The 13845-nt window shown below is 40.7% G+C and overlaps 1 protein-coding gene across 1 annotated transcript in view; it reads left to right on the top strand.

Moving 5' to 3' along the window:
• The window catches only part of LOC150079852 (sodium channel protein 1 brain-like), a 61660-nt gene that overhangs the window by 13147 nt on the left and 34668 nt on the right, over positions 1-13845 (top strand). Inside the window, exons 5-7 of the mRNA XM_090383253.1 lie at positions 3613-3757; positions 12509-12700; positions 13771-13807. Coding sequence (XP_090239379.1) covers positions 3613-3757; positions 12509-12700; positions 13771-13807 — 374 coding nt within the window. The remainder of the gene's footprint in view (positions 1-3612; positions 3758-12508; positions 12701-13770; positions 13808-13845) is intronic.

The raw sequence follows: 13845 nt of genomic DNA, 5'->3' as shown, positions 1-13845 counted from the left end.
GAATAAAGAAGCAAAAAACTTTCTACGATTGAAATTTGATGCAATATTCAGCGAATCCGTTTCAAGTGGGTAACCATCATTAAGGCGCGTTCCACAACTCACTCAGTCGTAAATGAGTACACCTGCATCGTGCCATGATACAGGTGTGAAGATAAAAAGGTACCCCTCCTAGATTTGGGCCACTTGCCCATGAGATTCGTACCTAAACATGAAATAAAATAAAATAAAAAACATGTTTAAAACAAAGCAGTTGAACGATCCAGACAAACGAACAAACAAAAGAAAATGTGCGTAACAAAAAACTATATTCGAGGGCTAACTAAAAAAATATTCGAATCCGGTTTTAGAAGCTCGGTTTCGGTTTTAACAACTCAATATGAAAACTGGATTTAACCGGTTTATAAAACCGGTTTGCAAGCCCTACTTCTAACTGCATTAATTTATTTCTGAGTTATTATTATTTTTTTAAATTAACACCATTACGATTTGAATATTAATTAAATGTCCTCATTTATGGCCGATAGAGGGCGTGATAAATGTCATTTTACTAAATTGTGAAAGATTATAACATTATATTTAATTTCTGCAAGTATGGCGGAAATTATTCATTTAAATTGAATCATGAATTTAATTATTATTAATCATTTAATTTAATTTTAATTATTAATTTAATTTATTAATTTAATTTTATTAATTATTAATTTAATTTTAAATTGAAAATTTCACAATATTAATTTCAGTATTAAAACTGAAAATAGTTAATTGGATATTTACGATTTTCCACCGTTATTTTTCCAAACTCCATATTTGATAGAATGAAATTACGCTTATCGTTAATTAAATTTTATTTATGATTGTTTTATAAGGTCTCCGACTTAAAAAGAACATGTTAGCCCACAATCGAACAAAGCTTGTCTTCACAACAAGTTGTCCAGGCGTTGCACTGTTTTCATGCATATTTTATCAGAGTAATGCAGTTGGCAAATTAATGGTAATTTATATACCATTTAGCTATTGTCTGCCCTTTTAAATAAGAGTTATACGCACGCTGGCCAAAAAGTACAGAGAAGGGCAACAAGATTGGCGAGAGGAGCAAAGGGGTGCGTTTACGAAGAAAGGCCTAAGTTCTGCAAGTTGCAGCATCTTGAGACTAGGCACCTGCGAGACGATCTGATTGAGGCCTTGAATGGTTTCAGCAGGGTAAATGCTGATGGAACACTTCCGCTTGCTCAGATTAAGAACTTGGGGGGGGGGTCATAGATTCAAATTGCGGAAAGGCAGTTGTAGAATAGATATGCGGAAGTTTGCCTTTAGCCAGCGGGTAGTTTATTGCTGGAACAGACTTCCATCTGTTGTTGTGGAAGTTGATAACTTAAACAAAGTTAAGGCTGAACTAGATAATCGTTTGGAGTGACCGGATGGGTGAAATGGTGCTGTGTAGCTTGCTTTCTTGTATCATATGCCTCAACTAATTTGGAGGTGGTATCATGATATGGGGAAAGTTTTGTTTTCACGAACTGAGTCCGGTGGAAGGTCGAATTCCATCCAGGGAACACCTGAATTTTGTATCAAATATACTGTACTCTGTAATTTTATACTTTTATCCCGAAGGTGATGGCCACTTTATGGATGACAATGCAATGGTGCATTGCGCCAGAATCGTTCAAGAATGGTTCGGAGAATAGGACGCGAATTTCTACCATCCTTCCTGGCCCCCACGTTCACCTGATCTCAGTCCTATTCAGTTGTTGTTGTAGTAGGGTTTTACGAACATCAGTGACTAAAGCCATATTGCTCCGTGTATATTGTCTGTAAATTGTGTGTATTCTGAGGTCGATTTTCCATTTGCTGGAAGAAAAACTCAAGTTTCTTGAAGAAAAAATTATGCTACCTTTGTCTGAGACCGATTAGCTCGGCCTCGTTGTGAAAAAGGCCCGTCCTCTGTCATCGACTATACTCAAACTCAGGTCTTTTTCACCTGATGTTGGGAGGACGATAAGCCTACCAACTGTGCTACGTGGTAGGCTTCTGAATAGGACTGACCCACGTGGTCAGTCCTATTCAGAATGTGTGGTATATGCTGGATAGAGTTATTTGGCAACGAAGTCCATTTCCTTTAACTTTGTAGCAGCTGGGCAATATTTTGCTAGAAGAATGGTTACAATTAGACCAAAACGCATTAAAAAAAAACATGGAAAATCCATGCCGCGCGCTAACTTGCTCTTATTCGGAACAAAGGTGACGGGATTCGATACTGAATAAAGGTTCATATTTTTTTGGCCAGGTGTGTGTATCTTTTACGATGTTTTTGTTTAAATTAAGTGAACTGCATTACGAAAGCGTAGACAGTATACTAGGATTATTTAATTTATTAAATCGCAGAATACTGACAGAACTTGTGAAGGCAAAGTTCGTTTTGTTGTGGTCATTACATCAAGCAATATTAATCCTGACCACTGCCAAAAAAAAAAAAAAAAACATAGAAGACAGGATATCCAAAACGCCGTATAAGTTAATAATCATTTTATTTTATTTACAGTTGAATTGGTATTATAAGTTAAATAATATTATAATGTAACTAATTTAATTATTTATTATATTTTTTTGGAAATTACATTCCGGAAAGTTTAATTTAATTTTTAGATTATTAATTAAATAAATTCCTAATTTCATTTGTTTAATTCTTTCTCGGAGGTACATAATGACATATCTTTATTTTCCATATTCTTTGTATTGAAGGCTTGTTGTCTTTGGATTTGAAAGGGAAAAATGGTAAGAGAACGAATAAAGATGCCATCAGTGTTAAATAATAACAACCATTTTATTTCATGTGGAACTGTATTAGTGATCTTTACGAAATATGTTTATCAAAATTATTCTTTGCATCTGCCTTTATTGCTGTCACTCTACTAATAGCAGAAGGAGTAGCTCAGAAGCAAAGATTCTGCAGGAGCACTGGCTCGTTGTCTGGAATCGGGTGTACAGTGTCTCATAAAGGTGCCTTAGTGGAGTTTTGATCGCAACCATCAGCATAATAACAAACAAATTGGAGGAGTGTCCCTGTTGTTGTTGTACAATTTTAGGAGCATCGGCGACTAAGGCCATATTGCTCCCTGTATGTTGTCTGTAAATTGCGTGTGTTCTGAGGTCGATTTTTTGTTTGCTGGATGAAAAACCAGAGTTTTCCCGAAGAAAAACCACGCTGTCCCCCTCCCGAGACCGACTAACTCAGCCACGTTGTGAAAAAGATCCATAAAAATTTTAACGTCATCCACGGGACTCGAATTCAGGTCTTTTCCATCCGATGTGGATTCTACCAGCTGTCCTATTCATGACTGCCCTGTTGTTGGCTGAGACTGACTAACAGCTACGATGCGAAAATTCCCATAAAAGTTCCTCGAGTCGTTTAGGGGATTGAAACCCAGAAGTTATTGTGGTAACATCGTCCATTCCTTTGTCAGCTCCATCTTCATTTTGGATAATGTCCATTACAAATTTCGTCTTTGTGCTATTTTATCACCCTGTAAAATAATGATTGCTGCTGCTATAATTGGATTCCTAATTCACTTGAATATCTATATGAAAAATGATTTTTTCCCCTATACTTTGTAGCAAATGCCCAGAAGGCTATATCTGCATAAAGGATATTGGAGACAATCCAGATTACGGTTTCAGCAATTTTGACAGCACCCGATGGGCTCTCCTGAATACATTTCGTTTAATGACCCAGGATTCGTGGGAAAAACTCTACGAACAGGTAAGCAGATGTGCAAAATCGCCAACTTAAATTATATGCAGCATTTCTTTTAATTTTTTTAAATAACCGGATTACTAATTTTCTTGGTATCACTTTCGTTGGATATACTTGACAAAAAATATGGCTAATTTATTTAATAGCATATCAATTCAATAAATTGTTACTTTTTCAAAAGATTTCGAAAACTAATTAGAGTTTGTCATTCTGATAATTGCTCTGATGAGTTTCATGTCGTAATGGACTAGATATTTTGTAATGTGAGGTTTTTTTTTTTTTTTTGACTAAGGCCATATTGCGTTGTTCTGAGGTCGATTTTCTGTTTGCTGGACGAAAAATCAGTTTCCGGGAGAAAAAAATCACGATACCTTTACTCGAGACCGACTAACTCAACCACGTTGTGAAAAAGGACCATACATTCCCAGTAGGGAATTTCTAAAATCACGGTAATAAGGGCCGTGGAAGACAATGTGTATCCAGTCTTCTTGCTGTCGACAAAGGCAAGCGTCAGTATCTTCCAAACTCACTTCAACAAGTTTCATTTTGATGTAACCGTGCCCGGTGATTTGAATGGACGTGTAGATATTAGAAGAGAACCAAGATGAAATTCTATGATCAGAAGCAAACAATACATTATCGATAAACTTGACCGTGACTGAAGTGGTCCAACGATCTTGCCAGATGTTGATAAGTTCTGCCCAGATACTTTTTTTCTTGCTTTATATCATTTAAAGAGTTTGCAATGACCAAAAAATTCCATTGGTAATGTGTGCTTGAGATGATAACAGAACTATCGAAATATAAGGTGAAGATCCAATAGCAAAGTCCCTTCTATCACTTGTAGGGCATCCGTAAAAACTGTCCTGTAGGCGCATAGCATACAAAGGCGCATTGAGCGCTGAGGGCAGTACAGTTTGAGTCGAAATTTGGCAGTTATAGCACGCTAAAACCAGATAGGGCAGCCAAAAGTTACATTGGAAAATACATAGTGGCATAGTGTTTAGTGAAAGGCGCCACCGGCGTTTTCTCACATCTGCACCATAGTGCTTTGTACAGAAGTACAAAATTATTATATTAGGAGCACTCCTAATTGATTACATATGCCAATATGTATTTTGTTTATAAATTGCGTGTAGTCTCTGGTCGATTTGCCTGTTTTGCTGGGCGAAAAAATCCCAGTTTCTGGGGGGGGGAGAAACCTTGCTATCTGCGCCTGAGACCGACTAACTCAGCCACGGAGTGAAAAAGTCCATTAAAGTTCCCCGCGCCATCGACGGGATTCGAACCCGGGCCTTTTCCATCCGGTGTGGGAAGGACGATGACGATACTGCTGTGCTACTGCGCAGACTGTGAAGTACAGAATATAGTAAAAGCCAGAAAAGTGTAACGTCTGGTTTGCGTTAGTGGTATTATTATCATCATTATTATTATTTTTAGGGTTGCCCGTAATTAAATACATTAACCCGTATTTGTGTCTGTAAATTGCGTATGTTCTATGGTTGATTTGCCTGTTTTGCTGGACGAAAAAACCCCAGAACTGGGGGGAAAAAAACCTTGCTATCTACGCCTGAGACCAACTAACTCAGCCACGGAGTGAAAATAGCCCATTAAAGTTCCTCGCGTCATCGACGGGATTCTAACCCAGGCCTTTTCCACCCGGTGTGGGGAGGACGGTGACGATACCACTGTGCTACCCGCGCAGACGCGTTAGTAGTGTATGTTCTGTTGTTGTGTCACTGGCTACTTGGCGGCAGGTCCCACTAAGGGACCTACCGCCAAGTAGCCAGTGACCTTGCGTTGCCCGCCACCTCCACTGGTAGATGAGCCAAATTGCCCATCATACTCTGGCTGGCCTCCGCCAGGATTGCCTGAGCTTCCTGACGGAGACCAAGGAATTGGTCTCCGTCACTTGAGACTTGATTCTTCCCTGTTTATTCTCGGCCATATCATCCGAGGGAGAGTGATCACATTTCCCACTTTCGCGCATCTATTCTCTCCGTTAGTAACTTTGCCAGAATTAAGATGCTTCTGGTTATGATGATATACTTCCAGGGTGTGATGTCCAGATTGAAAACAAGACCGCTCTTGAAATGGTAAACGGTTTCCCTGCGATCTTATTTAGCCCTCTCAGGAGCTGTATTCTACTCCAAGAAGGCCTTGGTGTTGTTCTTGGGGGCCGATGACCAGATAAGCGATGAGTACAACGGAATCAGTGTAACGCATTTAAGGATGTATTGAATCATAAGATGAGGGCTTCAGAGACCGGTGAGTTCTTGTCTAGTGCTGCAGAGTGCTGCGTATGTGTTTTTCCTAATGTGTTCGAAGTGAGGTATGAAGTTTAATCCTTAAGGCCAAGGTCGACAGATGGTGGTCGTTTGGTCACCGTGCTTGATTGTAAGCACTAAACACCACATCATCTCACATAAACTCCACTCCGAACTTTCAAAGTTGTGCAATGTTGATGGTTCTTAGCCCAAGCCAACCGTTTCTTTCAATTTTCCGGTTTTAATAAGGGTTTTCGGACCGGCTACTCGACCACGAAGTCCTGCTTGTTTAAGACGAAGTTTTCCAGTGGATGTAGACACGGGAGTTTCAGTCGTCGATGTTTATCACGAAACACAAAACTTACACCAAAAACTCTTTCTGAATGATGGGTTTGATTTTATAAGTTTCATATTACTCCTCAATTTATATTATTGAAAAACAATCTAGAATCATCTACAATCTTCTATAATATTTGAAACAATACTCCTACTTTCTGGAATATTCTAGGATCATCTACAACATTCTGTTGTTGCAGTTGGGTTTCTAAGAGCATCAGCGACTAAGGCCATATTGCTACGTATATACTGTTTTAAATTGCGTGTGTTCTGTGGTGGTGTTTCTGTTTGCTGGACGAAAAATCAGAGTTTCCGGCAGTGAAAATCACTCCACCCTCTCCTGAGACCGACTAACTCAGCAAGTTGTGAAAAAGGCCCATAAAAGTCCCTCTTGTCATCGACAGGATTCGAACTCAGTTCTTTTCCACCCGGTGTGGGGAGGACAGCGATTCTACCAACCCACGAGGGCTACAACGTTCTACCACATTCCGAATTTTCTACAGTGTTCTGCCACATTCAAGAATCTTATACACTTTTTGGAATATTCTAGAAATTTTCTAAGTATTTCTTAAATATTATTTAAGATTCTTGATTTTTGTACATAATAGGAAATATTTTAATAAAAATTGGTAAATAAGTTGGTCTATTTTAATAAAAACTTGGAAAATTAAGAAAAATGAAACGTAATTACGAACTTTTAGGTGGGAGGAAAAGAAGGGAAAAAAAATAATTCGCCTCAGAACAGTTGGAGTAGCTCTCCCGTTTTGTTGTAATAATTATGCATGTTAGATTTATAAAATATTACATCAATAAAAAAAAAATAACATAAAATAAATTGATTTTTCTAATATAGCAGTTGTTTCTAAGATGGAAACTGAGACTTACATTGCTTTGAATATGAAACATTGCAGGTAATTCAAGCTTTTGGAGGCCTTGCCCTGATTTTCTTCATTCCAGTTGTCATTTTCGGTTCCTGGTATTTATTGAGTATAGCTCTTACCGTGGTGGTTAATGCTTATGGGAGTTTAAAACCACCATCCACGTCGGTAAGTCAAACCATAAAAGCTCGTTTCAGAAATGTAACTAACAAACTTAATTTGTACGTCTATTAGGCACTCCGCATAAAAGTGCATAAGTACTTCCTTTAGCCTTTGGAACAGCCTTCATTTCGTTGTGGCTTGGACTCAACGAGGTGTTAAAAGTATACTACCTTGATGCTTGACCATGTTGACTCAACTGTTCTCCTCAGTTTAGCAAATTGGATGGTTGCTGATCTTACAATACTGGTCTTGCGACCTGGTGCATTGTCCTGTTGCCAGTACCCATTCATGAATGGATACAGTGCAGCCATGAAGAGAAACACCTGGTTGGAAATAATTTCCATATAACATCTGCGATCAAACAATTAGAAGACGGAGAAAGCTAACCTATTCCAACAACTGCAGCGAGCATGGCAGAACAGATGGGTGCATTCGACGAAAGGAGAAGTGACAAGGAAATTCCTACCAGATATTGACAGGGTGTACACCCGGCCCCATCACTGGTTTCATCCAGGATTGAATCTGACCTTTCTAATCACAGTACATGGCCCGTACAGCGTCAAATTGGCAGCTTTCGGCTTGATTGATAGCCCACTATGTATTTGCGGGCGGGCAGAGACATGGCACCATCTGATGCACCGATGTGAACACTATGAGGACCTGCGATGCCTCCTACTAACAAGGACAAGTTACACGCCTCTGAATCAAGAGTCGCACTTACTCGAAACGGAGGACGACTACAGAGTGCTCTCACGCTTCGCCTAGGATTTATTCTCCAGGAGAAGAACGTTGATTGCTGTTCACGGTACCAGTGTAACATCGTTACACTGGTACCGTGATTAAAACTAGATGAAGAAGTGACAACACACACACAGGAAATTCGAAATTTGGGATTCCACTCCCTGGTTGGACAACGTATAATCCGGCCAGTCACGCAAATTGGACCTCGAGTGGACCAAAAACTATCAACATGAAGACATCCTCACCGGACGGGACTATCCCCATGAATGACTCACAGCAGACCTCCGACAACTGATATGGACTCTGACATTGACTGCAAAACTCCCAGCTATGCTGGCGCCATTGGTGATCTGTACCCCACTCTCTTGTGAGGTGCCTCTATCTTTCCCCTTCTTGGAAGGGAGGAAGAGACCGCGTGCTGCCCGTCCTCTCCCCACCACCGTACTCTTCGTCTGGTGAGGCATGTGCCTGCCGCAGTGATACTCTGGGGCAGCCTTCAATATTGTTCCCATACTTCTGTCTCTCACTCCCCAGTCTTCAGTCTCCCTTACCTCTCTAGCTATCTCAATACTAGCGTTTGATCCTTGTTAAAACTACACAAGCCCCCACTCAAAAATTTTAACTCTACCCAGCACGACTTACCGGTATATGCTGGTCTGTAACCAAGTCACAAAGGAGATTAGGTAGGCAAAGGCAGATTATGGGAAATCTTCTTTACCTTATGTAAACTCTAGAAGGAGAGGGATGAATCAGATTGGTCCACTGGATATTGATGGGTCAACCTGTTGATGATCCTGCTCAGGTGGCTAACAACTAAATGAGTATTTTCCATCTACCTTCACCCATGAGGAGTTATTCGGAGAGGGGAATGCCAGAGGTGAATTAAACTCTAGCAGTGAGCTAAATGATTTTGTAATAACTGAGAGGAAAGTGGAGGAGAAATTGTTGAAAAAGGCACCCGGGGTGGATGGGATCTATCCAGTTATATTAAAGGAGGCTGCAAACGAAGTAAGCAAACCCTTAGCCATAATTATGAGAGCATCCTTGGACTCAGGGGAGGTACCCACAGACTGAAGATGTGCAAATGTGACCCCAATTCACAAAGGAGGATCAAAGGCTGACACAGGTAATTATAGACCTGTGAGTTTAACTTCTGTTCCAGGAAAATTAATGGAGGCACTGGTTAAAGAAGCACTGCAGGATCATCTAGACAAGACTTCAGTCATAGCTCGGACACAGCATGGTTTTATTAAGGGAAAGTCTTGCCTGACCAATTTGATTGGATACTATGATGCAGTCACAAAAGAACTGGATGCAGGGAATAACTTTGATATTATATACTTGGATCTTAGAAAGGCTTTTGATACTGTTGCACATGGAAGACTGCTACACAAATTGGAGCAGTGTGACATTGGAGGCAAATTGCTGCTATGGATAAAGGGGTGGTTGAGGGGGAGAAGACAGAGAGTGGTAATCAATGGACACTGCTCATCGTGGACTAATGTTATTAGTGGAGTGCCTCAGGGTTCAGTATTGGATCCTTTATTGTTCTCTGTATTTATAAATGATATTGATGATGGTATATCAAGCTTAATGTCCAAGTTTGCAGACGATACGAAGGTTGGCAGGGTTGTCAAGGACACTACGCTACTGCAAGAGGACCTGGAAAGGTTGAGCAGATGGGCTGAGAGGTGGCAAATGAAGTTTAATATTGACAAATGTAAAGTACTACATATGGGAAACAGGAACCCCAGAGCAACGTATCAACTCTGTGGTACTACACTGACAGTGGTAGAGAATGAAAAGCACCTGGGGGTAATTGTGCAGGCAGATACGAAGTTTTCTGAGCAGAGCAGACGGTCTGCAAGAGTAGCTCATGGTGTCTTGTCAATGATATACAGGAATTTTTCTAGCAGGGATAAGGAGGTGATTATCCCCTAAGGAGGTGATGATTAGTCAGGCCACACCTAGAGTACTGTATACAGGTCTGGAGGCCTCATTTCAAGAAGGATGTAGAGCTGCAACAAGACTAGTGAATGGAACAAAGGGGTGATCTTACGAAGAAAGGCTTAAGTTTTGCGAATTACATTGTCTGGAGACTAGGCACCAGCGAGGTGATCTGATAGAGGTGTATAAAGCTTTGAATGGTTTGAGCATGCTCAATGCTGATGGGATTCTTCCTCTAGCTCAGAAAAATCACCTGAGAGGGCATAAATTCAAATTGAGGAAAGACAGATGTAGGATAGATGTGCGGAAATTTGCCTTTAGCCAGCGGGTGGTTGGTTGGTGGAACAGACTTCCATCCCTTGTTGTGGAAGTTGATAGCCTAAATAAATTTAAGGCTCAGCTGGACAGGTATTTCGAACGAACAGAGGGGTGAAGTGGAAGTGTTTTCGTTTTTTTTTTTTTTTTTTTTGGCTGATGCTGCATAAGCTTGCTTTCTTGCCTTATATGCCTCTACTAATGCTAATGGTAATGCTAATCTAATGTTTCCAGGAAAAAAAAGAAACCATGCTACCCACGCCTGAGACCAACTAACTGAGTCACCTTGTGAAAAATACCCATAAAATTCCTCCCATCATCGACATCAGTCCCCGATGTCGATGACGGGAGTCCCTGAATTCAGGTGTTTATCACCAGGTTTGGGGAGGACAGCGATCCTACCAAGTCTGCTGCCCACGGTGTGCAAAATACACTGGTGTATTTTGGTGTACACAATGGTGTGCAAAACGTAAGGACCAGTCAGGTTTTCACCTGTAGCTTCTCATAGGAGTGGCCTGGATATGGGAAAAGCATACCAAAGGAACCTTGTGAGGTACAGAAATGATGAAGGAAACAACACTGACACAACAACGGAAACAAAACGGTAGAGAGGGACTTTATTCAAAAATGGCAACATAGCACTGGCTGCCATGATACAGATGCATCACTGCCAAAGATGGAACAAAGGGAAGAGGTGGTCCTCAGTAGGAGATATGGCCACTCCTAATGTCGATGCAGGCTTTGCATCCCCTGTCCATACTTAGAACAATGTTTTTGATAAGTTAACATCGTAACATCGTCCATTCCTTTGAAAGTGGGTGTGAAAGTGCTGCTAGGCGTCTCCCCAGAGTGTTCCATATGTGTTCGATGGGATTTAGATCGCTCGAAGCATTGATTACCAGTCCATACGAACAATGTCCTCACTTTCCAAAAGCATATCAACATCTGCAGTGCGATGGGGTGTGGCGTTATCGTCCCTAAACGCGAACTCGGGGCCAATGGCACCTCGGAACAGACGCACGTGGGGAAGGATTACCTCAGTACAGTAGCGTGCACCGGTTACAGACCGCTCTCCAGTATCTGGAGTTTTGTGCGTCCATCCAAGATAACGCCTCGCCAGACGAGAACACCTCGACCGCCGTATCGATCCCTTTCAGTGATGTTTTCGGGGTGATACCATGTGCCAACCTCTCGGCAGATTAGCTGACGTCCAGAATCGCTGCTGAGACTGAATCTATTCTCATCAGTAAAGAGTACCTCACCCCACGGCGCTGCTGTTCAGTCCATGTGTTCGATGCACCACTGTAAACGGTGTCTCCGATGGGCAGGTGTCAAAGGGACACAGCGTACTGGCCGTCGGGCACACAGTCACCTTTGTGGAGTTTCATGGCCACAGTAAACCGCGATATCCTTCGTCCTTCGCTCCTGTGCAGCTGGTTTGCAATGGATTCCACTGTCTGGTGTTGGTCCCTCTTAGCCTGTAGAGTATATAACGGTCATCATTGGGCATTGTTTTTCATGGACGACCGCCACTGGTCCTTCGAATAGCTGTACCTGTCGTTCTGAAGGCCGACCACACACAAGTGAGACGATGCTATGGGCGATACCGAACTCTGCAGCCACACTCCTCCCACTTCGACCTTCCTCGAACTTCCCAATTATTCGACCCTGGGTAAAGTCATCCAGATGTTGTCTACTCTCCATTTCGTTGTCTCTAGCACTGTATGAAACCAATGGAACTTCTGTAATAATCGTGCTCACCATTCGGTAATTTGCACATAACTGCTGAACTGCTGCTTTTATCTCTTTATGTGAGCCCTCTCATCACGATTCAAATTTTTGCACGTGCACCAGCTTTTTACTGAACTGCCACAGTTATGAAAATCGCCACAGGCTGTTTCGTTTGATTTTGTGGTAATCTTTAGAAATAGGGTTGGTCCCTAAGTTTTGCACACCAGTGTAGCATATTTGACTTTTTTTTTTTTTTTTTTAATCCATCTGGTGTTAGAGGAAAATTGTTCATACATACAGTAAATTTTTAAAAAAAAATGCACTTTCATTCGTTAACGTTGCTATGGTAGTTGGTGACCGATTTCTTTCTTTTTTATTAGGACGTCCGTTATCTATCGAAGCATAGTGGTTCTTTTTTATTTCGTTTCGATATAAAGTACCTTCATCTGACGAAGCTAAACAGGAACATCTCTTTGTATACAGACGTAAATTACAAAAGACATTCTCCAACCGATCCATCTCTAATAATGCAAGAGGCATCAGATCCGGACTCGCCCCTGGAAGTACCCAGAGTAAGTTAGACTCAGGCAGTTCATAAAGTTTTTGACTCATTATTCTTTCCTCCCCAAGAGAAGAATTATTATCTTCTCTGCTCTTGTGACCCACCGACATAAAAAAAAAAAAAAAAAAAAAATTGTAGAATACTTTTAATTATCCTTAATTTTTGAACTAGTTTTTTTTTTTTTTTTTTTTTTTTTAATCTATCATAAATCGTTAAACTTATTTTTCATTCAGAATAGATGGAGGAATTATTTAAAATTTCATAGGAATTTTAATTGGGTAAGTGCTGTACACTGAGAATAAATCGAATGATAATCCATTTATTAGCTACACAATTTCCGTTATAGAAATTCAAGATGACAATTTTACAGGGTTGATGAAATTTTTAATTCACGGTTGGCAGCACCACCGTACAAATAATTAAGTTTCGGCGAACTGCTCCTAGATGGCCGCTGTATGTACGTCCAAGAATACGGTAACACAACTGAAACTATCAGAAGATTTAAAGAGAGTACCCTTAAGGATGCCTGAGTGGTCAGGAGCAGGAGTGCAGTAACGCGCTCTTTGAGCAGACCGGGGTTCAAGTCCCTGACTGATAAATACGGTCCATCTGCCAACCGCACTGGACCAGCGTGGCAGATTATGGTCCATTTCCATCAATATGAATCATTGAGGAGGCTTCCATCCTGCAGTGGATTGATAAGCTGCAGTTTACCTTTTTTTTTCTTTTACCCTTAAGGACCGAGCAGCATTTCCCTTTTCCCGGGATTTTGTGCCATTGAACCACAGAAATATTCAGAGGTGGTATACGTGCACAATCGAACTGATTGCCCACGGTCTGATCGCACATTTTAGAAGCATATGTACTGCGCATATGCACATATGTTTATTTGCATTTGCACCACTGTTGTTTACTTGAACTCTTCGGGCCCAATTTCAGTCTTTATCTTAATTTTTATATACCAGTAGTGGGTTACTAATTTTTATGTCTTTATTTTGATTTCAATACGTACTGTATGCATTTGAAAATTGCAAAATAATTCTGAACAGATTATTCTCATCTATTTGTTTCTTATTTTAGATTCGGAGGTCCATGGCTGAAAATGTAGACCAACAAGGTAAGTTGCAGCTCACCCGAAGATGTTGTGAATATCTT

This window comes from Mastigoproctus giganteus, chromosome 10, assembly GCF_048544385.1.
Source record: "Mastigoproctus giganteus isolate SK-2022 chromosome 10, ASM4854438v1, whole genome shotgun sequence".
In the NCBI taxonomy this organism is placed as follows: domain Eukaryota; kingdom Metazoa; phylum Arthropoda; class Arachnida; order Uropygi; family Thelyphonidae; genus Mastigoproctus; species Mastigoproctus giganteus.
Note: the sequence above shows the minus strand (reverse complement) of the source record. Positions and strands in the feature narration are given on the sequence as shown.